This window comes from Musca autumnalis, unplaced genomic scaffold (genome assembly GCF_047663935.1).
Source record: "Musca autumnalis isolate F117 unplaced genomic scaffold, ASM4766393v1 scaffold_1, whole genome shotgun sequence".
NCBI classification, from domain to species: domain Eukaryota; kingdom Metazoa; phylum Arthropoda; class Insecta; order Diptera; family Muscidae; genus Musca; species Musca autumnalis.
In genome coordinates this window covers 105,053,872-105,080,511 of record NW_027411644.1, presented here as the reverse complement: position 1 = coordinate 105,080,511, position 26,640 = coordinate 105,053,872, and the positions used below count along the sequence as shown (strand labels likewise).

The following is a 26,640-nucleotide window of genomic DNA, read 5'->3' as shown; positions in this document are numbered from 1 at the left end:
TTTGACGAAAATGCCGAAGAACTCAAACATTTTTTCTCCAACTTTTCCTATAAAACCATAAAAAAATAAAGTTAGAATAATATGATTTTAATTTTTTCGTAATATTTTCTTCGTATTTTTGCAAATAACATGAATACTATAGCTCCAACTTTCACAACTTAGGTTTCATTTTATTCCTCAAAATGTCTGGATGCTGTTATAATTTTTTTATTTATTTTTCGTAACTATGAGCGCTATTTTTCAAAAATATGTTTGTAAATACGTGAAATTTTTTAACAAATTTGATTTTTCGCGAATCCATTGAGACTTTGCGATTATTTTTTGCATCATCGCAAAGGGTACGAATTCAGTTAACGATAATAGGATATAACAGCTAACAATATTAAGCCGCGATTTTTTTAGAATTTTTTCTTATTATCATAATTAAAACGGTCATATCTTTTGCGCGCAACGATCAAAGTTAGTAACGAAAACAGATTTGGAATGCAGATTTTTTTCTTAATCTATGTACCAAAAATCATTGATGTAGGATCAAAAATTTTTTTTGAAATGGAAAAGACAATTTTAGGCATTTTTCCTGATATGTATGTATTTTATAGGGTCACAAATTATTATTTCAAATCGTCACATACGGAAAAACAAACTTACTATGGTGGAGGGTATAAAAAGATATGTGTGTAAATCATATGTGTATTTGTCTAAATAATATATTGATAAAATATATTTTTACTTAACCAAATATTAAAAATCACATTGTGGTTATGAGATAATTAAGTAAATGTCGACTTTTTGGGAAGAATAAATGATAAAACAGCAGCAACTATAAACAAATAAAAACAGGTTACATTAACATCAAAATTTCAAAATACATACACTTACATATCAACACAGATCCAACCATTGCGAATGGTGGTATACAACCAATTTCCACCAATACCGGAAACATTAAATTACCCGATAGTGCACCCAAGCGTCCAAACATCATCGACAATGAAACAATCATGGTTCTGTAAAGGAGGAAAATCACAAAAACAGCAAACCGCCCCCATAATTGTTTAACATTTTACAAACACATAAACCATAATAGATTTCCTTACCTCATTGTAGTCGGAAATAAACCGACAACTATTCCCAATAGAGACGATGTCGATATACCGCACAATGTTATAAACAATGAGGATATGATTAATGTAGTCAAACCATTACTGGACCAATACAAACTCAAACCCAATCCTCCGGAGATTAGTAAGCCAAATGCTGAAACATGAAAAGAATTACAACAATGTTCTTGTTCTATGTTCCAAAATAGTTTGTTTCTCGATGTTATTTACTTAGTAAACGTTTAGTACCCACAGCACGTACAATCATGCCAGCAAAGCAGTATCCTACAATTCCGGAAATAGATACAATCATGTTGTTCATGTACATATCAACTGAAACATTTTGATGCTACAAAGATAGACAATTTAAAAATGTTAAACCATTTAAAGTTGAGTGAGTTGTGGTAAACTGGACCGGTAAAAGGATTATTTCGTCTCTTTCATCTATCCGATGTGACTAAACAAGTAACGTATCAATTACATGTGAGTCAAATTAAAGATAATTTTTTAAGTATTTCTAACTTAGAACATGTTACTAGAAACTTGAAAACACAAAAGACTTGCAATGTTTTAAAAAGGACCTAAACACAAGGTAATACTTTTGTGTTGCAAAAGTTTGCCTGACCATATTGCTTACATAAGGTTTTGTGTTCGAGTTTATTGCCTGGTAATATCACACTTTTCCACGAATTGCTACTGGAAGTGTGCTGATGTCGAGCGTGACTCATTTACCTATGGAGACGAAAACGCTATTAGAACAAGTTAAAAAGTATCAGTCGGCTTTGCCGACAGAGATATACCCTCAGCCTGTGTGGATAGAAATACACTTTTCCCAAAAAAACTTATGTATTTAGGCGGGTTTTGGGCGTATGAACCAACAAAAATATGGATAGGATTAAAGCTCAAAAATTTGCGGTCTATCGATAGATAGGGCTTTTTATCATAATAGCCTACGAAAAACATAATATCGCTGTAAATAGGACCACTAGGAAAATGTTCGGTAAAAATGTCCAAAGGATCCTCGTACAGACCCTTAACCACACAAAAATGTTGAACATTTGTGGGGGTGGTAGCCCAAGGATTGGACAGATAGGGCCCAAATTAGAATATACACTAAGTTTCGATAATATTTAGAGATCCAAAGTTTGGACCAAATCGGTTGCTACGTCTATGAGATATGAGTGGACCTATAAGCACCACTTTCGAATTTCATCTAATATTCGAAGAAATATTACGATATCCAAAGTGTGGACGAATGCAGTATTCGGTTCGAGCTCTCCAGCCACTACATATGGTGCCATAGGGGGTTTTTCCGACTTTCGGGCTGTTTTCTCAAGAAGTATGGACTTGCCCCTGTAAAAACTTTTACTGTCGTAATTGAAGCAGCGAATGCAAGTTGCTTCAATAAAAATCAAAGTGATTCGAGAGCAGGTCTTAAATCGAATTTATCCAAAATTTTGTGTAGGAGGTACCCGAAGGAGTGGACAAATATAGACCATATTCGAACTTGTTCTATATCTGGTAGATATATTAGGATGTGTAAAGTATGGACCACATCGGTCGCTACCATCAAGAGTTATTGTGCGCACAATTTTTCCGAACATTTTTGAACTTTTGTGGGAGAGGTACCGGAAGGAGTGGACCGATGTAACCCATCTTTGAACTTAAACTTAGTTTGGACAAAATATTACGAAAGCCAAATTTTGGACCAACTCGGTTGATCCGTTCGAGAGTTATCGTGTGCTCCAACCACTATTCACGGTGTCATAGGGGTTTTTTTGCATCTTTCAGGCTATCTTCTCAGGAAGTGTGGACTTGCCGCAGATGAAACTTGTACGATCGTTTGGGGGCATTGAATACAAGTGGCTGCAACAAAAATCAAAGCGATTCGAGAGCAGGTCCTAAACTGAACTTTTCCGAAATTTTGTGTGGGAGGTACCCGAAGGAATGCACCGATTGAGTCCATATTGAAACCTCATCTAAGTCTGGAAGAAATTTCACGATTTGCAAAGTATAAACCAACTTGGTTACTCCCTTCAGGAGTTATCGTGCGCACAAATTTTCTGAACATTTTCGAACTTTTGTGGGGGAGGTACGGGAAGGAGTGGACCGATATAACCCATATTCGAACTTAAACTAAGTTTGGACAAAATATTACGAAAGCCAAATTTTGTACCGAATCGGTTGATCCGTTCGAGAGTTATCGTGCGCTCCAGCCAGACTGACAGACGGACGAACATGGCTAAATCAACTCCAAATTGTCTGAAACACATTTCTTCGAAACATACTTGGGGTCTAAAACCATTATTTCGATGAGGCACATTTTGCCCGTATGAAAATGTACGAGTATATATACCCTCGTTAGCATAAATGCTGAGGGTATAAAAACATCATTGCTTTGTTCCATAAGCTGCAGGAGTCTTCTAACATATTTTTATACCCTCCACCACCATAGAATTGAAGTAAATATGAACAATTAATAACCACTAAGCTCTATCGCTACGTTAAGTATAATTCTTTGGAGGAGAATAATATCTTAACTGGTGATAATAACTTTATACTGATAATTTTGTGTATGGAGGTCAATACCGGTCCTTAAAACCTATGTATAGTTTTTTGTGTGTAAGTTTTCTACCTTCATGGAACAAAAAATTCCAACCAAAAAACAAGTCGGTAGGATAATGTGACTCAAATCTCCAAAAAAATTTTAAATTGGGTGGTACCCTTACAAAGAATTGTTTGTACCTGTTATAATGCTTTGTACACCTGGCTAAAACTTCGACAAATTTCAGGTGCAATGTTTTATACCCGAAATGAAGACTTATTACAGAATTTCAGTCATTTCAGTGGTATATTGAGGTCACAACCTTCAAAATACCAAAAAATCGGGAAGTACCATTCTATGGGGGCTATATGAAGACGTGGACCTATACCGTCAAATTTCAGGTGGAAAGTTTTATACCATCAACGAAGTCTAAATTAAAAATTTCAACCATTCCGGTGAGATATTGAGGCTAAATACTCGAAAACACCGAAAATCGGAAGGTACCTTTCTGTGGAGACTATATGAAGACGTGACGCTATACCGAAAATTTCAGCTGGAAAGTTTTATACTCGCAAAGAAGTCTAAGTATAAAATTTCAGCCATTTCGGTAGGATTTTGAGGCTAAAACCTTCAAAATACCGAAAATCGGGGGTACCGTTCTATGGGGACTATAAGAAGACGTGGACCTATACCAACAAATTTCAGGTGGAACGTTTTATACCCCCAACTCGGGAGGTACCATTCTATGGGAGCTATATAAAAACGTGGACCGATATAGCACATTTTAAATCCCAAACATCCTAGGAGTAAAAGAAACTTCCATACAAAATTATATAGCTATATCTTAAAAAATTGAGAGCTATTTCTTGATTTCGACATACGAAATGACGGACGGACGGCCAGATGGACTTGGCTGTTTCAACTTAGAATTTTATGCTGATCAAGAATATATGTACTTTATAGGGTTTCCAATGAATATTTCGATGTGTTACAAAGGGAATGACAAAATTAATTATACCCTCCGTATTATGGTGGAGGGTATAAAAATAGTAGATTCTTGCAGGTCACATTCTGGAACAGAGCAAATGTGTTTCATCCGTGGCAGTTACTCCTAGCCTCCAATATAGTTGGTCACTTTGATGAGGGATCCACCTCCACGACATATCCGAAAAGACATAATAATCTTCCGTCCTGACAACCAAGACCTGACTTCAACAGATGGTCAATAGCGACAGGTCTGAAACATCTGCTCTCCAGATCGGTAAATGAATTGTCAATGTGTACAGCTAAAACATTGTCCTAAAACAACACTTTTCGAAAATTTTCGACAGCGAACATCAGCTCTCCAGGTCCTCTCAAACAACCTTAGCCCAGCTCAGATCTGGCTAGAGCAAATATTTAAACAATTTCCCCATTATCCAATTTCTGAAGAAGTGAGGTAGAAAATACCAATTTTTGAATTGTCAAGCATAAATACCTTACAAAGTTGTCATTAAATCTCACTACGACGGGCCAGCAACGCGGACCGGGGTCTGCTGGTTTTTCTATTTTCTGAAATACCCCAGTTCTTCCCTTTAGATCTCCTGTCGGATAGTTTTGAAATCTCTTTCAGCATATTGTCCCTGCAGACTCTTTCACGATGGTAAAATTTTTTTCGGAGGCTAGTTCCTGAGATAATGGCCTAAAAGCTCCAAGAAACCTTGACAGCACCAAATAAAATGACAAATCCGCAAGATAACTGTAGCAGGGTGTTTCTGATTGGTTCAAACTTTACACATCGTATTATTTCATGTACTCGGTTGGAATATGGACTATATCGGTCTCACATAAAATTTGAGAAAAGTGCAGTTTAACAGCTCATCTCGGATAGTTTTGAAATTTTTTCCAAAAAGTTCTTCTTGCGGGTCCTGTTACTACGGCGCATTTTTGTCGGTGGCAAGTCCATACTTCCCGTGGTAATGACCCAAAAGCTCCAAAAAGCCTGCCGGCTGTGTTTATTGGGTCAGTCTCTCGAATATTTTGGCCACTGTTTATATGATGGGGAAGGTACCAAACGCATACAACTTTACGTTGGAATTTTCTAAAACTAATTTTGTCACCTACAAAAATGACTCCTTCATGGCAGATATAAGACTGGGCTACACTTGAACTGTACAAAAGTCTTAATGGAACAGGCGATTCAAATATTTTGAGCAATCAATTGCGTTATCAATAATAATTCTGTCCTACTTAAAATCCAACATTGTCCACATAATTTCACAATAATTTACTTACTTCAGCACAATCTTTTTCATAGTTGGTAACTATTGAAGCTGTCTTATTAACACTGTAGTCCAAAATTGCACATAGATTTGTTGATTCGTCTGTGTTTGCATATTCTTGTTCATATTCGGATATAGAAGCGAACAGTTGTGGTAACCATAAACGTATGGTATTGTATCTGCAAATAAATAACACAATTGTAATAACATGCAAAAGATTCTATTATAAATTTACCCCATTAATATTGAAAACTGCATACAATAAACATGCAGAGATCGTGTTAACAGTGGTTTGCCGAACATTGGCTTTGTTTGTTGCCAACCGTCACGTAAACTTTGCGACAAAGAACGATGAAGCCGTTTTGAATTTTCTTCGCTCGTTTTTTCAATAGTAAAGACGACTTTAGTAGTGTTTATATCCCTGGAGGGTATCTCTTCGATTAGGCGTTTAATCTATAAATAGACAATGATTTTGAATGAATAATAATTATGAAATTTTTTATACAAACCGGAAATGTATCCTTAGGCTTTCGAGTATTCATGGCATACATCATTTGAAAAGATTTCATTGCTTGGCGATTATGTCCTTGAGACATTAAGAATTTGGGACTTTCGGGAAGAAACAGAAGTATAACGCCACTCATGAAACTGGGTAAGCCACAGAATAATAGAAATATCTGCCAGGTGTGTACTGCAAAAACCAATAAATTTCAGACTATGTATTGAAAATTCATTCATTCTATGTTTCTTTTAATGTTATTCCACAACTCACCATTAAATCCCCGTATGGCAAATTCCCAATCTTTCGGCAATATCAGCCATGCCATAAGCGGCAACATTAACGTTCCAAATGATGTAATAATACCCAGAATCATCAAAACTCTAGGACGATGTCGGGCAGCATGTAATTCTGTTAAATATGTGATCAGCACCGCACTTGGTCCATTAACTCTGGAATAATTATCAGTTGCACATTACAGAAGCAGAATTAGAAAATGAGGTCCAATCTTACATCAATCCACCCAAAAATTTAAATGTCACCAACATTCCGAAATTTTGACTTAACGAACTACACACGACACACACAGCATCTGCCAATAAGCCAAAGGCTAAAATTTTTTTTCTTCCCTGTGTATCGGCCATATAACCCCAAACAATGGCCGATGAAATCATACCAGCAAAAGTGACGGCATTCAGGACACCTTTATTGAACAACGTCAATTTGAGATCGCATTCAGCAATGGGTAATATATAGGCCATGGTTGTCGTGGAGAATACTATGGACAATTTTGCTGGAATTGCAGCTAATATTAATAAGAAATTAAAACATCCAAAGCCAGTTGCCGCTAGAGCCTTTTCAAAATCTGCCGGTTCATTGTCATCTGAAATTAAAACGAAAGTAAAAAAGTAAACAAAAAAGCGTTAAGATCGGGTATACCCTCCACCATGAAATATAAATGTATATAATTAGTTTCCCTTCCTGTCCACAACTTCAGGTGGATATATTTTATTATCACGGGCATCCAATGCCTAAGTTAGGTCAGAAAATGTACCTAAAAATGTATTCAATCGGGCGACACCTATATATGGGGGTCTATATCGAAGTAGGAACCTATGTTGAACATTTGTTGGTGAAGACATTTTGTGATCATTGGAAATCTCAACTGTCAAATTACAGACAGTTCTGTAAAAAATGTAGCAAAAATACTGAAATCAACGAAAGTCGGGAGGCACCGTTAAATGGGAACTGTACCAAAACATGGACCTACCTCGGTTGACAAATTTTGGTAGAAAACTTTTATGACCTCTAGGAGCCTCACATGTCAAATTACAGCTACTTCGGTTCAAAACTGTAGCTAAAATTCTCAAAATACCGAAAATTGGGGTCTATCATTATATGGGGGCTATACCAAAATATGGACCTATGTTGACAATTTTATGCTAGAGAAAAGTTGTGGACTCTAAGAACCTCAAGTGTCAAATTAAAGGTAGTTCGGTAAACAATAATTCTCATAATACCGAAAGTCAGGACTGCAGAGAACTCAAAATTTCAAATTACAGGTAGTTCAGTAAAAAAATGTAGCTAAACCCCTAAAAATACCGCAAATAAGAGGTACTGTTATATGGAGGCTATACCAAAACATGAACCTATATAGACAATTGTTGGTGAAATATTTTTGAAATATCTGAGGTTCTAGATGTCAAATTACAGATAGTTTTGTGACCACATAGAACCTCAGATGTCTAATACAGATATGGAGAATAGTTGTGATCACATAGAACCCCAAATGTCAAATTACAGGTAGTTGGGTAAAAATTGTAGCTAAAACTCATGTTGAAAATTTCTGGTGGAGATGATTTGTCACCTCTGGGAATCTCAAACGTCAAATTACTGGTAGTTCGGTCAAACCATTTTGCCAAAACACCGAAAATAGGTAGGTACCGTTATATGGGGCTATACCAAAACATGGAACTATTTTAACAATTATTGGTGGAGTTCGGTCAAAAAATGTTGCTAAAACCCAAAGATACTGAAAATAAGAGGTACCGTTATATGAGGGCTATACCAAAACATGCCCCTATATAAACAACTTTTGGCGGAGAAGTTTCTTGACAGCAGGGACCCTTAAATGCCAAATTACATGGAGTGCAGTCAAAAAATGTATAGAAAAACCAACCAAATACCGCATACATATGTACCGATATATGGAACTATACCAAGACATGGACGTCAAATTACAACTAGTTCGGTTAAAAGTTGCAGCTAAATCCTCGAAATACCTAAAATCCGAAGTTACCGTTTTATGGCGGCTATACCAAAATATATAGAATATATAGACTTCATAGAAGGGACGTACGCAGGGGGTGGGGGCACTTCCGGTAACCCAGCCAGCATTTTTTTTGAAATTTGTAATCAAATTCGAGTCGTTTTTGATCCGATGGCGAATTAGAAAGCTGGAGTATAAGCGCATTTTCTGATCATGAAAAATTCTCTTGTCGAAAGAAAAACGTAACCTTGGTTTGGAGTCATTTTTGACCTTTTTCCTATGATATATAAAGTCCTTTTCCAGTCGTATTTAAATCATTTATTGGTGATTTGTTGATTAATTTGTGACTCTTGTTCGAGTTTTTTTTTTGAGTCATGTTTATAATCGTTTGTAAGTCTTTAGCGAGTCATTTATCAGTCTTTTTATCAGACGAAGAAGAAAATATCAAGAAAAAATTAAAAGAATTTTCTTTTCTATTCTTCGTTCTGTTTCTTTCATTTGTCTTTTTTTCTTGTATTTGTTTTGTTTTCATTCTGCTTTGTTATGATTTTTAATTGTCCCTTTATTTTGCGGTGTTTAGTATACTGTTTCTTTATTCCCTTTCTTCATTTCACTTGGCAAAACGTGGACATATGTTGTATTTGTCAATACTCCTAATACTATACGTACCATTTATATCAAAGTTTTGTAGAAAGTGTATATGAGAATTATATATAACCAAAAAAACAATCAGTGTTTAATCACCTATCTATTCAAAGTCTGATCAGAAGACACATAATTCTAATCACTTTTCTAACAACTGCATGATCCTTTTTTGAATAAGAATTTTCTCAATCTTCAGATGATCAAAATGTGACAATAAGTAACTAAAAAATAGTCACATTTTACAGGCCTCAATGATTTAATTTCGATTGCTATACATTTTGTTATTGTATTTTAACTTCAACTATTTTTAATCATTAGAGGGACTCACTTTCGAGTCCCTTTCTGATCGTACTAGTGAGTTAATCAGTTTTTGGTCAGCAAAAGGACTCTTAAAAGACTCCGGAATGATTTTTCAAACACCAATCTTCCAAAGGCTGTCTGGAAAAAAAGTAAATTTGGCGTTTTAATGACATAAAAAAACTTTATATTCTTGGGTTATCGACACAATAGTTAGATATAGAAGTCCAATCTGCACTGACGGTTTCGAGTCATTCTTCTTTTTGAAGGTATTTAATACATAGAAGTCGTTTAGGTATCCCGATATTAAATTTAAATAAAGAAAAAAAGGCGTTATGTTTGGGTCGAACTATACCCTCCAACACATTAAACTCTTGTATAAATCAATTCGTCCTACTCGCGAATAGAGTTATGTAGGGATTGCATTAAAACGTGGATATATTTAACTACTTTCTGCATGGAGGTTCTCCAACCAAAAGGAATCTCAAAATCTGTATTACAGCTGATATTCTAAAAATTACGTTAAGATCTTCGAAATACTGAAAATCTTGCAATAACAGAAACAATGGAAATTTTCTGTGAATTTAAAATTTTAGATATTCCATAACGTGGACCTATATGATTAAAAAACTTCAAAATACTGAAAACGGGGCGGATCATTTATATGGCGACTATACCGAACGGGGTCCGATATGGGTTATTTTTAATTCTAAATATCCGAGGACTTATGTATATTTATGGATGGTCGTATGACGTATATGATATACATTTCTGTCGGATATTACATACGTCAGAAACATCTTAAACCTTGCCAAAAAAACAACGTTTTTGACAGCATAAACAATAGAATTTTATAACCTAAAAATCGTGTTTTTTTCATAATAACAAAACTCATTTTATTATATCTTTTGAGACCAAATTTTAATAAAAATGAAACTTAGTCCCAATTTACATTAGGCGAGTTTACTTGCGGCAATTGTCAGTTTGTAGGTGAGAGAGGGTGTTGAGAGGCAAAGGGTTACCATATACCTCACCTCTCTCTCCATCAAACTGACAATTGCCGCAAGTAAACTCGCCTAATGTAAATTGGGACATAAAATGTATATTTTTTTATATTATATGGGCATTATGTGTTTGGGTGACTTCCGAAACGTCAGTTGCTTTGTATTCGTGAAGAAAACTAGGGGTTCTTAGATCGAGTTCCATCCTAGAGTAGTTTTATTAAATTGCAGTATTGGGGAACTCGATTTAAGAACCCCTAGGTGCATGCACGAATACAAAGCAACTGACGTTTCGGAAGTCAGCCTTTGTTTATTATTTCACCAGCAAATTCTTTGAATCACGAGTAGTGTTCAGAATGTATTGTAAATGGCGTGCTAAGTGCCTCATCCAAATTTTTGTTCAATCACTTCAGTTATTAAAAAAAATAAATAAAAATGTATTTAAGTTTCCAAATCTATATATATAAAAAAGGATGATGTTAGTTACTACGCTTATAACTAAAGAACGGCTGAACAGATTTTGACAATTCGCACCAATTCGGAATGGTCTCAGTCAATTTTTCCACAAATTTCTATCGAGCTTCGTGTTTGGAGTAAATCTTGGCACTTATTTGGACAGTTTTTGGCGAAAATTGCATTTGCACCTACTGTGAGGGTCCATTGTACGCCTCTGTTTTGTCAATTTTTGAAAGTTGTATAGAATTTTTTATTCACAATCAAATCGATCTTCATTTATTTTCAAGCGTCTTTTTAGGAAATTAACAGCGAAAAATGGTTAAAAGGGCTTAGTTTAGAGTTTGTAAAGATTAGTGGTGGTTTCGGTCAGATACCGATTGAAAAGACTGAGATCATAATGCCAAAAGTGGTTTCCACAGTTTTGAGGAAAAAGGTACAAATCCACAAAATTGGTGGGTTAATTGAAACATCAAGAGCTCCGAGGTAATTTCATTGGAAGTGAAGTTGTGGCATATATGTATACCGTAGGTAAAAACATCTTCGAAAGATAAACTTCCGATGTATGCGGTATAATATTTAAGCTGTACCAGATATATTTTGATACTGTTTAGATTCTGTCATGATACAAAAAAAATGATGCCCCCACTGTAAAAGGAGTATGAATTCAATCAATTTAGTTACCGCAGAGCTGGAAGGCAATTACAAACGGCCAAATACATACATACAAACATACATATGTACATTGGTACTGTTGGTACACTGTATGTATGTCATTCGAAAAAAGGATGCTATTCAAAATTGGAAAAAAAAACAAGAAATCGGAGGTACTGGAGTTTTTTGGGTCGAATTATCTGACAAATATTCTCTATCGGCGTCATAAGTAGGTAACTACTTATTAATCGTTAATTAGTTTATGATATTAATTTGACTATGTTATTTACGTCGAAATTAAATATAGGGTGACCAAGTAATCGACAACAGTCACGTGTTAGTGTGACAAGACTTCAAGCATCCGAAACACACAAAGAACGGCAACTAATAGAATAGCTCTGTCCACGTTACCAGAGCCATTGCAGTGCAAGTAGAATTCGGGAGATCACATTAAATAGAGAAGTCAGAAAAAATAAGTAAAAAAGCGTTAAGTTCGGCCGGGCCGAACTTTTCATACCCTCCACCATAAAATATTCTGAACTAAAACGGAATAATTATATTCTTTCCTGTCCACAATTTTAGATTTTGTGACCTCTGATACCTAAATAAGGTAAAAAACATAAAAAATGTATTCAATCGGTAAGGAACCTTATATGGTGCTATGTCAAAGTGAAAATCGGGAGGTACAGTTAAATAGGGGGCTATACCTAAACATGGACCTATGTTGACAGTTTTTGGTGGAGATATTTTGTGATTACTAGAAACCTCAACGGTCAAATTACAGGTAGTTCGATCAAAAATTTTAGCTAAAATCCCCAAAATACCGAAAATCGGGAGGTAGCGTTATATGGGGGCTATACCAAAAAGTGTTCCGATATAACCCATCTTCGAACTTGACCTGCCTTTGGAAAAAAAGACGCTCGGATGCAAAAATATAGCGCTCAAGCACTATTATTGCGAACGCTAGAGTGATTACAACAGACGGACAAACAGACAGACGATCATGGCTAGATTGTCTTAGAATTTTATCCTGATCAAGAATATATGTGCAAATGATTAGTTCGATGTGTTACAAACAGAAAAACAAACTAAATATACCCTCCATACTATGGTGGAGGGTAAAAAACAGACGAAGGTGGTAACCTGATAACGATCGGATCAAAATGGGTAAATAGGTTAAAATGGGTTAATTGATTAAAACGCAAATTTAAATAAGCACTATATTCAGCATTAAATTCAAATTCATATTCAATTGCTTGAGTGAAATATCATGTTCAGTGGTGGAAACAAGAATTGCAGAAAACCATCGATTATGAAACGAGTAGGGCGTTATGATATTATTTTGCTTCAACTGCGCTACCAAATATTTTTATTTACATCGCAAAACGTGTTATTTGCTTAAAAATTATATCTTAGTCCTGATTTAGAGTTACCTAATTTTTTCGCGGCTATTGTCAGTTTATAGAAGAGAGAGTCGAGGAAAATAGAAACACTTTGCCTCTCAGTACCTTCTCTCTTCGTCAAACTGACAATTGTCGAAAGTACAAGTGTCTAATGTGCATCTGCTTCAAAGATCGTCCTAAACAGTTCAAAACAAAGAAATATTTGCCATTGAACAAGGTGATAGCAATAATAGTATTATAGGTTTGAACCAAAGCCATAAAGTTCTGTACCTAACAAACTGCGAGACGAAGTTCGCCGGGTCCCCTAGTAAAATATAATTTAAAAAAAATTAAGTTTCTGTATTTTCTTTAGAAATGCACTTAAAACTAGGAAATAATTTGTCGCTTAGCCTCAATAAATATGTATATTCTTTATCTTGATGGAATCTCTCAAATAAAACGCTTGCCGTTTAATTTTGCCACCATTTATAATTTAAATGCAAGCGTTTTATTTGAGATATTCCATCATGAGAAAGAATATATTTATTGAGGCGACGAAGAGAAAGACGAACCGACCAAGGATATATTCTACGAGCGCCTAGAGAGAGTATATGACCGCTGCCCTGGCCACGACATTAAGGTTGTTCTAGGAGATTTTAATGCTAAAATTGGAAGGGAAAATATATTCGGTCCCACGGTCGGCAAATTCAGTCTTCATGAGGTAACATCCGACAACGGAATGAGGCTGATTGATTTTGCAGCGGCAAAGAACATGGTAGGGAGCAGCACCAGATTCCCACAACTCGACATACACAAGCTACGTGGATATCCCCGGATGGGAAAACAAAAAATCAGATTGATCATGTTGTGGTAGATGGAAGACACTCGTCCAGTGTGTTAGATGTCCGATCGATTCGAGGTGCGAACATCGATTCGGACCATTTCCTTGTGGCAGCCAAGGTACCCACTCGTCTTAATGTTGCGGCAAAAGTGCGATCTAACACAGGACGGAAGCTGGATGTCGAGAAGCTGCAAACACAACAGACAGCACAAGCCTACTCCGCTCAACTGACTCGCATGCTGGAAAACAGCACTCCTTGTCCCGATAATGTAGAAGCACGTTGGCAAAGAATAGCCCACTCCCTTCAGACTGCCGCAAAAACCATACTTGGGTACCAAAAACCTCCACCTAAAAATTTATGGTACGATCAGGAGTGTCGTAAAGCTACAGAAGTAAAGAACGCGGCATATAGAGCAACACTGCATTCAGTAGCAACACGTATTTTCAGAAGAAAAAAGAAGGAGCAAGAAAAACGTGAGCGTGAGAAACTCGAGATGTTCAGGAGTCAGAATGAAGTCCGAAAATTTTACCAGAGTGTAAAACACCAGACTGAAGGATATGGTGCAGGCACATTCTCCTGCAAAGATGACCAAGGGAATCTGGTAACTGATACAGATAGCGTACTGAGGATCTGGAAGGAGCACTTTATGAAGCTTTTGGTATCGAATATGGATGGCGATGAAGATACTCCAGAACCAATCGTAAATGACAATGTTAAAAGTCTACCACCTAGCCAAAGCGAGGTTACGACAGCCATTAATCGGCTGAAAAACAATAAGGCAGCAGGAGCTGATGGACTTCCCGCCGAATTGTTTAAGACCGGTGGCGAAATGCTGGTAAGGAGTATGCATCAGCTAATTTGCGAAATTTAGCAGGAAGAAAGCATACCCAACGATTGGAACCTCAGCCTACTATGTCCCGTACATAAGAAAGGAGACAAAACGGTTTGTGCAAATTACCGAGGTATAAGTCTCCTTCCCATCGCATATAAAGTGTTGTCGAGCATACTGTGTGAACGGTTAAAACCCATGGTCAATGAAATAATCGGGTCATACCAATGCGGTTTTAGACCTGGTAAGTCGACAATTGACCAAATCTTCACAGTGAGCCAAATATTGGAGAAGACCCACGAAAGACAAATCGACACATACCACCTATTCGTCGACTATAAGGCTGCGTTCGACAGCCCAATTAGAGCAAAGGTGTTTCAAGCCATGTCTGAGTTTGGCATCCCTGCAAAACTAATTCGACTATGCAGGATGACATTGGCTGACACAAGATCAGCGGTTAAAATAGGAAAGAACCTCTCCGACCTGCGGGTCTTAGTTCAAATTTTTTGCTTAAGTTTTGAAATTTTTACCGATGGTAATCTTATGGTCCTGCTTACGGCGATATAATGTTTTTCGCGGACATGTCCATAATTCCTGACTTAATGGTCCAAAAACTCTAATAAATCCTACGGTGACCAACTAAAACGGCTGGTGTACACGATAACTACCTAAAGGTCGGTCCAGTTCCATGATAGACTATGTCAGTCCATTCTTTCAGATACCTCCTCCGCATAAGTTCAACATTATTGTGTTTTCACAGCGGATAGTCCTTGTGATCATAACTATAACAGTACAACTGTTCTTCTAGCGGAAGCCAACACTTGCCCTGATATGGCCTTGGGAATGGTCTTAATTTTAAGGACGTTTCTTACATATATCCTTCACAAAAGTTGGAATAAGTCCAGGGTTTTACTATAGGCAGATGCTGTGGTCTTTACCACAACTTATACCGTTAATTATACATACTGCCCCGAAGAAGAAAAATGAGACTGACGGTTTATCAGACGAGAAGAAGACCGGGAGCTACATGCTTATAAGGTATATGTATCAGGCATAAAATCGCATATAAAATCGTATCCGGCACACTATGTGAACGACTAAAGCCTATGATCAATAAAATTTTACCAATGTGGCTTATGACCTGACAAATACATCAGCGAGCAGATCTTTACATTGCGGCAAGTTCTGGTGAAGACCTAAGAGATGTAGATCGACACATATTATGTTTTTGACGACAGCCCTATAATCCTACATGCCGATTTCGAGTTTCCTGTTCATTCTTTATTTTGTGCTAGTTGCTGTATGCTGCGATCTTTTCGATAAGACGCTCCTAATCACACCGTGGAATTAACATGATACTTAGGTAAAGATTTGCGACAATTTTAATAGAAGACAACTGATGGGAAGTTGGGTAGAGTAGGTTTCTGCCATATGCTGCATTCCCGTTAAATCTCATAATATATTGAAGCGATTGTGTTCACGGGGTAATCAAAACCAGGAGGATATCTCAATCATTCTGCTAATAAAATACGGTGACCTTAGGTTGATTATTTTGATAATTCCAAATTGATTTTTTTCACACCAAGGCACCATTTCAAATATTATTATTTCCTGCACCACTACGTGCTACCTCAGTTCGTATTGAGCTGGCTAACCCCATGATTATACATGCAAGTAACTTGCATGACATGACAGTTGAGTTCATGTATTAAATGTCAAAAACCCAAAACTTGCCTATGTGACGTAGGCGTACAGGTTTCTCAACGAATGAAAATTTATTTTAATAATTTACTGGATTACATGACTACTACATAAAACTATGTTAACTAGATTTTTTTTTTAATATAATAAGCAAAGTAGTAGTATTAGGTAGTTCATTCTTCTTTTTCAACACCCCCACTAGATTGAACTCCTAATCCCATCAGATCACAGCAATACTGGTTTCGCGACATTTTCTAAAAAGTATAATTGCACCGTTTCAACACGATTTCATGAAAGGCAGATCTAAAACGTCTAATCTATTAGAACTTGTTTGTCATATTCAAAAGGGCTGATGTTATTTATACGGATTTTAGCAAAGCTTTTGACACAGCAGTACATAAGCTCTTGCTTTATAAATTAGATTTAATGGGTTTCCCAACACCTCTTTTAAGCTGGATATCCTCCTACTTAAAAAACCGTACACAAAAAGTACTATTTAATGATTCCGTGTCAAAGAATAGTATTGTTTCATCTGGAGTATCTCAGGGTAGTCATTTGGGCCCTTTACTCTTTGTACTTTATCTTAATGATCTTCCCGATGTTATTAGATTCTCCAAAATATTAATGTATGCTGATGACGTGAAGCTCTTCCTTCATACAAGCTCGATTAATGAATCAACCTACTTACAGTATGATTTACACTCCCTCGTAAATTGGTGTAATGCAAATGGTATGCCCCTTAATCTAAAAAAAATTCAAAAAATTGCATTTTTTTAGATCGCAGCCAATACTATCTAACTATTTTATTGGGTCTTATAAACTTGACAGCGTCGAATCGTTCGTTGATGTTGGTGTTACATTAGATCCTAAGCTACGATTTCATTTACACATTGACTCTTGCGTTAACAAAGCTAAATCTGTACTAGGTTTCATAAAGCGATGATCTAAAGAGTTTGATGATCCTTATGTCACCAAATGGTTATTTGTCAGTTTAGTTCGCCCAGTTTTGGAATATGGTTGCATTTTATGGAGAGAGTTCTACAAATGCTATTCCGATAAAATTGAATCAGTACAAACTCAATTTCTAATTTTTGCATTACGAGGTCTGAATTGGAACTCGTCTGAACCTCTTCCGCCGTACGAGAGTTGTTTATTGTTAATTGATCTTCCAACGCTTGAAAAAAGACGTTTCGTGCTAAGAGCATTATAAATCAGTAAACTACTACGTGGTCTAATTGATTCCCCATTTCTCATTGCCGATATAAATTATAATGTTCCTTCTCGCAGAACACGTAATTTTGAACCGCTAAATTATCCTTTGCAAGAACTAATTACGAATTGAATAACCCAATTAGATCTCTCTGTGTAATTTATAACAGTTTATGTAACACTATTTCATTAAATAACTAATTAAATACAAGAAAAAATTCATTACTACGTATGTAAACCTAGTTCTGTGTTTAAAATACATAATCCTTGTTGTGCATTATCGCTTTGGGATGTAAACGACCTTATAATTAGACAGCGTAATTTTATGCAACCCCTATTTTTGGTCCGATTCATTTCAAATTTTGGGACCGGGCCTATTTTTGGATTCTGATTAAATTGCAATCGAAACATATGACATACGCAAAATTATGCAAAATGCATAAATATTTGCATATGCAAAATTTATGCATTTTACATATTTTCTTATGCAACAAATATTTCAATAATAGGTCCAAAAATGGTTGTACGTAAAATTTTTCTGTTTAAAATTCTTTTCAGACAAGTCAATAAAATAGAGAAATGTACAACCACAGCCTCAACCTTAAAAATACCGAAAATGAAGGCCTATACCTATATACCTATATGAAGGCCTGAACCTAAACCGACAAATTTCAGGTGAAAAGTTTTATACCCCTAAGGAAGACTTAATACCAAATTTCAGCCATTTCGGGGGGATATTGAGGCCACAACCTTCAAAATACCAGAAATCCTGAGATACCGTTCTATGGGAGCTATATGAAGACGTGAACCTATACCGAGAAATTTCAGGTGGAAAGATTTATACCCCAACGAAGACTAAATACCAAATTCCAGTCATTTCCGTGGGTATTGAGACTACAACTTTCAAAATACCGAAAATCGGGAGGTACCGTTCTATGGTGGCTATATGAAGACGTGGACCTATACTGACAAATTTCAGGTGGAACGTTTTATACTCCCAACGAAGACTTAATGCCACATTTCAGCCATTTCGGTGGGATTTTTAGACCACAAATCCTTGTATATATTTTTGCATATGGTTTTGCATATGCTCATTTTATGCAAATATGTAAAAATATTTCAAAATATGCACGATATGCAAAATATGCAAAAATTTCTGGGCCTAATCCGTTTTATTTTGTAATAAAACGAGTTTCTGTCTAATCAGATTTTCTCTACGACCATCCTAACCATATATGCATTTGCATAGGATTCCGCTGTCTACTTCTAATTTACATAAAAAGCTCAATATTTTACAGCATCTTATCTACATCTCCCTCTGCGGAACTAGTAGAACCTGACCTATGAGCAGTAGTTGTCAACATTGATTTTAGAGCTTAGTTTACTTTTCACATCCATACGCTGATTGAACATCTGGCACTTATCTACAAATCCCTCTTCGGTACAGTAGAATAGCCAAGAACAGCGTTTGTAATACTTTCTTTGTTCCATGTTGTTATGCTTCCTTTTATTTTTATTTGTGTGTATAATAATTAATAATACTAACATGTTATTGGTATTTTACCGGCTGATGTTTATTCTGTAGCCAGTATATAACCATGCTAACCCGCTTTAGTACGGACTTTGGTGTGTACGCGCTCCCTACGTATGGGGAGGTAGCCTCCTCGGTCGGCAGGGGCTGGTGTGAGAGGCGTGGGACCGATCGATTAAAAAATGTGTTTTGATCGTGCGTGGTATGTGCTATTATGGCTCAAACTTATTGCACTTTGATTGTCGCATTTGATGCTGCCATTGGCATGTATTCGGCTTCGGTAGTAGACATTCTCATTACCTGTTTGACAGCTTCCCAGTGTGATTTTCAATGGTCATTGTTGTACCTTGCCAGTACCCCCACTGCATATGATATATCGGGGCGACTGACCTGAGCAGCATAAGACAAACATCCGACAGCTTCTTGATAAAGTACGTCATGGTCCACTTACGAAGAGTTCATATCTTTTGTTAATGTTTGATTGACATCTAATGGTGTAGAAACAGAATTACAATTTTGCATATTAAATCTTCACTTCTCTTTTGATATTCGTCCACCAAACAACACCATTGTAAATAAAAGGTAAAGACATTGTTTTCCAAACAATATTTCTTAAATAAAAGATTTTTTATTTTATTATTATAAAAGAATTGATACCGGTGTTTTCTTTTTGGTTTTCTTTTCTTTTTATTGCCTACTCAAACATTGTGATTCTTATGCCCAGAATGTAACTTGTCTCACCAATATCTTTAATTTTGAAATTTCTTGATAAGCAATTCTTAATATGTTGTTTGGATTCAGGATTATTCGTAGGGATCAAAATATCATCAACATATATTGCGACATATGTAATTACTGTCTAGTTAAATTTGTAATATACACAAGGTTCGGTTTTAGATGGTGTTATCCCGATTTTCTTCAACGTTGCATTTAATTTCTTATTCCAACCCCGGCTATGTAGCTTGTTTAAGGCCATACAAATACTTCTTTAGTTTAGAAACTTTTCCTTTGTTTTTCTCAAGACCTTCTGGAATTTTCATATATATTTCCTCTTCCAGTTGACTTTGCAGGAAAGCTGTTACTACATCCACATGGTCTATGTCAAGATTATGCTGAACTGTCGATCTTAAAAGTAGACGTATTGAGGAATACCTCACCAACGGAGAGAAATTTTCTTCGTAGTCAATTCCATATTTTTTGAGAGTATCCCTTCACAACAAGTCTAGCTTTGTACCTCTCAATATCTCTCTTCGAGTTGCGTTTTGCATTAAAGCACCATTTACTATCTATTGGTGTTTTTCCATTTGACAATGCAGTAATTTACCAAGTTTTATTTTGTGATAAAGCTGCTAGTTCATCATCCATTGCTTTTTTCCACTCTTGCTTTTTGTTTCCTCCCAACGCTTGTTGTACAGTCTTTGGTTCCTCATCTTCACTTGATGCATATCCATATCTGGTTGTTGGTCTTGAAAGTCTTGTTGATCTCATTATATTATTTGTCGGTCCGATTCCTGTATCTGATGATCTTGGATTTATGTTTTCCGATCGAAACCATGTTTTCCGGTCGAAATCATAAAAGGATGAACAATCCGTTTCGTCTGAATAGTATTCAGATTCTGAATTTTCTTGATCACCTTGTCTCTCTTCTATTACTTGATCATTTGTACCTTGCAATGTATCATAATTTGCATCATCATCATTAGGGACATTAGTTTCATCATCATTAGTAGGGACATTTGATGTTATTTCCCCCTTTTGGCATATCTTCACAGAATTGACTTTCCAAAAACTTGGCATCTCTACTTAATTCAACGCTGTTTCTACCGCGATCAAAGAAACGAAATGTCTTTCTGGAATTGCCAAAAAATATAACTTCTTTTCCCTTTACATCCAATTTCTTACGTTTTTGCTTAGGGATGTGAATCACGGTTCTACATCCAAACACTCTGAGATACGTTAAACAGGGCTTCTTACCTGACCATGCTTCTTCCGGAGAAATTTCTTTGAGCATTTTCGTCGGTGTTAAGTTTATTCAATGAACGGCAGTGTTTGCTGCTTCAGCCTAAAACTTCTTGGGCAAGCACTGAATTAAAAGATACCTAGTTTGTTTCTATAATGGTCCTGTTCATTCTATCAGATACGTAATTTTGCTGAGGCGAATATGGTACCGTAGTTTGAAATACCATTTTCAACAAAAATGCGTCTCATTGTTTCACTGCAATATTCAGTTCCTCTGTCGCTCCTCTAGGCTTTAATCTTTCGTCCTGTTTGATTTTCGATTTTTTTTTTTAAATTCGCCGAAATTTTTAGAAACTTCAGACTACCGTTTCAGAAAATATATAAAAACTTTTCGCGAGTAATCATCTATAAAAGTTAATATATATCGAGAATTACTAATGGAATCTGTATCCATTGGACCACAGAGATCAGTATGAATTAAATCCAATATACCATTGACTCTAGTTCCGGTGTCAATGAATGGTTTTCTTGATATTATCCCTTTCAAGCAAGGAATATACTTTTCTTTACCTTTCTCACAATTTATTCCAATGACAGCTCCTGATGCCATTTCCTTCAGTGTTTCATTGCTTACATGACCGATTCGTTTATGCCACAAATTGCCTTCTTCAATCTTACCTTGAGAAACCGTTGCTTTGTTACTTGAAAAATTCATGCGAAAACGTTTCTTCATCCAAATCTCCTGTAACAAAAACATCGCCACAATTGTTGATAATTTGGAGCCTTTTGCATCAAATACAACTTTGAATCCGTTTCAACAATTTTAGAAACAGGCAGTAGATTAATATACAAATCCGGAATGTGCAGAACATCTTTAAAAATAACGTTTTCTTTCTTGGAGTTTCCCACCAATGAAACCATGTTGACATTTCCAATTCCATCGACACGCATTGTATAATTATTTGCTATGATTACCTCAAAATTTTTTTCTTCATATCGATCACTGAAAAATTCCTTACTTGAACACATATGGGCTGTGGCGCCAGAATTGAAGTACCAATCATTGTTTTGCAGTTTACGTACCGTAAACGCTCCCATCGCAAAATTCCCATCGTCTTTCTTTGAGAATACTTTCTTAAAGGTTTTTTCGGGCATTTGGCGGCTATATGGCCATATTGATTGCAGTTATAGCACTTTGGCCCTTTCACATTTTTACCAATTCTCTTTTTGTTGCCAGCTAGAGACATTTCAGTTGCAATATATTCAACTTTATAGCGTCAGCTGTTATTTTTATACCCGAGCTTTGAATCCCCATAATCATAGATTTATACTCATCCGGTAATCCATCTAATAACGTTGATCCGATCCACTCTTCATCCACGTTAAGTCCAACAGCCCTTAATTTGTGCGCCGTGTTGATTATGTCATTCACATATTCCTCAACATTTGTTCAAATATGTGACTGAATATTCCTCGACAATTCAACAATCTTTCAACTTTGTTGTATTAATCCAAATCTCCTGACCAGGCCATTGTCCTCATAAATTTTCGCTAATTTCTTGTCTTCTTTATCTTCCATCCCTTGAATGGATTTCAACAGACCTTTCATTTAGAAATATGCTTCCACTGCAAACTTCCAGTCTTCGAAGTTTTGTTTCCGCGAAGTTTCTCCAATTGCATATTCGTTGCCATATTCCTTTCTCTGTGCAACATTTTTAATGTGATCTTGTGCAAACAATTCGAACTGAGAATTTTTTGAAAGTACAGACCCAAACGACAAGAGGCACTAGTTGGGTTTTGTTGTGACAGATCCAGCTCGGATTTTATGGCCCCATCTAAACATGGTTAAATATTGAGTTTTTAAAGAAATTTGGGGCTATATCTCTGAAACCAATGCGAAGCTTCTTCTGACCTCTGAAGCAAATTTGTAGATAAGGACAAGAATAAAATAAAAAATTCCACAGTTTTTATACATTTCGCACCATATCTCCAAAACCGTTAATTTTTTCTGAACATTTTCTATTGGAAAAATATTCCCTGGAATGTAATACACAACTCCTCAGAACATGTCATTGTTGTAAAATGTCTCTATGCCGCTGTTTTCAGTACATTTTTCAACGACGACTTAATAAAAATGTCAATAATGTAGTGAAATGCGTAATGCGAGAATAAACTGCTGGTGTGAACTGTGTTTGATATACGTGTTGTAAAAGATATGATGCAAAATACCGCTGAAACAACATGAAGTAAGCAGTTTAGAGTTTCGGAATGTTTTAAAGAATTGTTGAGAACTTTATTTGGAAGATTTTTGCAAAAGCTTATTTGGTTCAACTACCAATAGTTTAGCCGATACTGACCAGAATTTTAGCAATTATGTAAAATTTTCTATCTTTTATAGATTTTGATGCCCTAGTTGGAGTTTTTCTTATCTAGTTTTTTCAAAAGATAAGTTCTACTAGTTTAGGGCTACAATATTGCTAAAGACAGCAAGGCCAAATTCCTATTGGTTTCTGAGATAAAGGCCTGATAAATGCAAGAAAGTGTAGATTTAGCCCGGTATAGATGAGGCTATAAAATCCGAACTGGATCTGACAGGACAAACCCTACTAGGGTTTTTGTAGTCTAAATATGTACTTTCAAAATTTGCATACTAGAAGTTGTTTGCATTTTTAGTGTTGCATAGTGTAATCTTTATTTTCGAGTTTAAATCGCGGAAGTGCCCATAACCTGTAATTTTATTAAAGGTTTCTCAACGAATGAAAATTTATTTTAATAATTTCCTGTATAACATGACAACTGCATAAAACTATGTTAACTAGATATTTTTCAAATACAATAAGCAAAGTAGTAGTATTAGGTAGTTCATTCTTCTTTTTCAACAAAAACAGTTGTAAAATTATAAATGAAAATCATCGATTTCATTTTTTTCTTTCATATATTTTATTATTGTTCACGTTCGTTTGTTTTCAACGCATTTCAATTATTTTTACAACAAATGTCAAAAATTTGTTACCCCTACTGTATGTGAAAAAATCATGCTCAGTGGGGAGACAAACGACAAATGTATGTAAGTGTTAGTAAATCAGGGTTGTATTTCAGGACAAATTGTCTAGTGTAAACGCCTAGTAATAGTCGAAACTACAATATTTTCGAACTGACACTTGCATGAGTAAACGTTCGGAGAAAAATTGAAGTTACTTTCACAGCACTTGCATTGATTAATGACAAGGAAATTTTCTCGGCAGTGAGCTTGATGTGTTCCAGTCATCATGTGTGAGGGCATTGGTATTTTTCGAACTGCCACTTGCATGTGTAAACGAGGGGTTACGTAAACAATATTCGTTCTGGCCAACATAACACGTTTTGATCATTGCATATAACATATTTGTTCACAACATTTGCTTAATTCTGTTTTTCATTATCATACCTTTATCTGTTTCAGATGTCTTTTCTTCTTTCTTATCGTTTTTACTGTTGACATTCGTCATCACAATTTTTGTTTAATGTGAGATGTAGTACACAAAAAAAATGTGATTTTTGACACAAATTAATTTTAATTGTATAAGTTGTCTTGTCTTTTTTCCTATTTCCGACACTTTGTACGTTATCGATAGATGCGCGTCTGCAATGTTAAAATAATTCTGCATAACATCACACCCTGAATGTTAATCTACTTATAATAAAGTCTACTGTTTTTTCTTATCTTTATCTTTTGTTTTTTGTTACCGCATATCGGTACAAACAACCGCATTGACGAAGCATCGTCACAAGCCAAAGTGTGGAGGCGATAATTCACATTAATTGTAGTAAAAAAATATCTTTGTTGTTACAACATTTTTAGGTGCATCTCTCCGCTAAAGGAAGGGGGCCTAAATGTACCGAGCAACTCGTTTAACCATTTGAATGAAACAAGTAGGAAAAGCGTTAAGTTCGGTCGGGCCGAACTTTTTAGCCATTTCGGTGGATTAATGTGGCCACAACCTTCAAAAATGAAAAAATCGGAAGGTATCGTTCTATGGGGGCTATATGATGGCGTGGACTTATACCTACAAATTTCTGGAGGAAAGTTTTATACCAAATTTCAGCCATCTCGGTGTGATAATGAGGCCAAAACCTTCAAAATACCGAAAATCGGGGGATATCGTCCCTATGGGCTATACCAAAACGTGGACCTATATAAACAATTTACACGATGTGCCTTAACCAAATTTAAATGGAAGGTGCTTACACCTGGGAAGTTTTTGCAGATTATGAAACTACAATGCTCATAGATGAGAAATATCAAAAAACTAAAAAAATCGCCGGAGGGATTTTCAAATAAATCGCGATTTAAATTCACATTTTTAGGGTTCTTTAGGTTTTCACGATTTTTGCTTGGAAACCGCGAGTCCTATGAAAATGGGCCTAAAGAAAATGTTGTAGCTGTGAAAATTCTCCACAAGGCTGACCTTCATTATATTTTCGTAGGTTTTACCGTTTTTGAGATATAAAAGTTCAAATTGAGAAAATGCACTGACTGTATCGCCTCCTTATAAAACAATATCATGCTCAGTGCACCTTAACTAACTTTTGATGAAAACCGCTTACACATTTGAAGACTTCGCGGATTCTAAAACAGCAATGTTCAGAGATAAGAACAATAAAAAAACAAAAAAAAAATAGCCGGAGGGATTTTTAAATAAATCGCGATCAAAATTCACAATTTTAGGGTTTTTTAGGTTTTCACGATTTTGCTTGGAAACCGCAAGTCCTATCGAAATGAGTCTAAAGAGAATGTTGTAGCTGTGAAAATTCTCTATAAGACTGATCTTTAGGTTTTTTCGTAGGTTTTACCATTTTTTAGATATAGAGGTTCAGTTCAAATTTATAGGTTTTTATCTTAAGTCTTCAAGATTTTGCTTGGAAATCGCAAGACAAATCAAAATGGGACTAAAGAAAATTTTGAAGCTGTGAAAATTCTCTACAAGATTGGATGATTTATTTTTCCAAGGTTGTACCATTTTCAAGATATATAAGTTTAATTTGTGAAATTGCAGTAATGACATTGTTTTATAAGGAGGCAATACAGTCAGTGCATTGTCTTAATTTGAACTTCTATATCTCAAAAACGGTAAAACCTACGAAAACATCATAAAGGTCAATCTTGTGGAGAGTTTTCACAGCTACAACATTTTCCTTAGGCCAATTTACATAGGTCTCGCGGTTTCCAAGCAAAATCGTGAAAACCTAAAGAACCCCTGAAAATGTGAACTTAAATCGCGATTTATTTGAAAATCCCTCCGGCGATTTTTTTTTGTTTCTTGATATTTCTGATCTATGAGCATTGTAGTTTCAGAATCTGCAAAAACTTTCCAGGTGTAAGCACCTTCCATTTAAAATTAGTTAAGGCGCACCGTGTTTATGGTAGAAATGTTTCTTAGCCTCTGCCCCCCTATTCAGTAAATGTTCAACAACTTTACTCAT

At 35.8% G+C, this 26,640-nt stretch overlaps 1 protein-coding gene across 1 annotated transcript; it reads right to left on the bottom strand.

Annotated features, from left to right (window-relative positions):
* Window positions 1–562: 562 nt before the first annotated feature.
* LOC141390722 (synaptic vesicle glycoprotein 2C-like) lies at window positions 563–24,858 on the bottom strand. The gene is made up of 10 exons (XM_073963659.1): window positions 24,605–24,858; window positions 6,919–7,288; window positions 6,679–6,857; window positions 6,416–6,597; window positions 6,142–6,359; window positions 5,920–6,085; window positions 1,332–1,449; window positions 1,098–1,257; window positions 880–1,007; window positions 563–820 (listed from the first exon to the last, which is right to left on the bottom strand). Exons 1-10 carry the CDS (start codon window positions 24,663–24,665, stop codon window positions 771–773), a joined length of 1,632 nt encoding a protein of 543 aa, XP_073819760.1. The 5' UTR covers window positions 24,666–24,858; the 3' UTR covers window positions 563–770.
* Window positions 24,859–26,640: the final 1,782 nt, after the last annotated feature.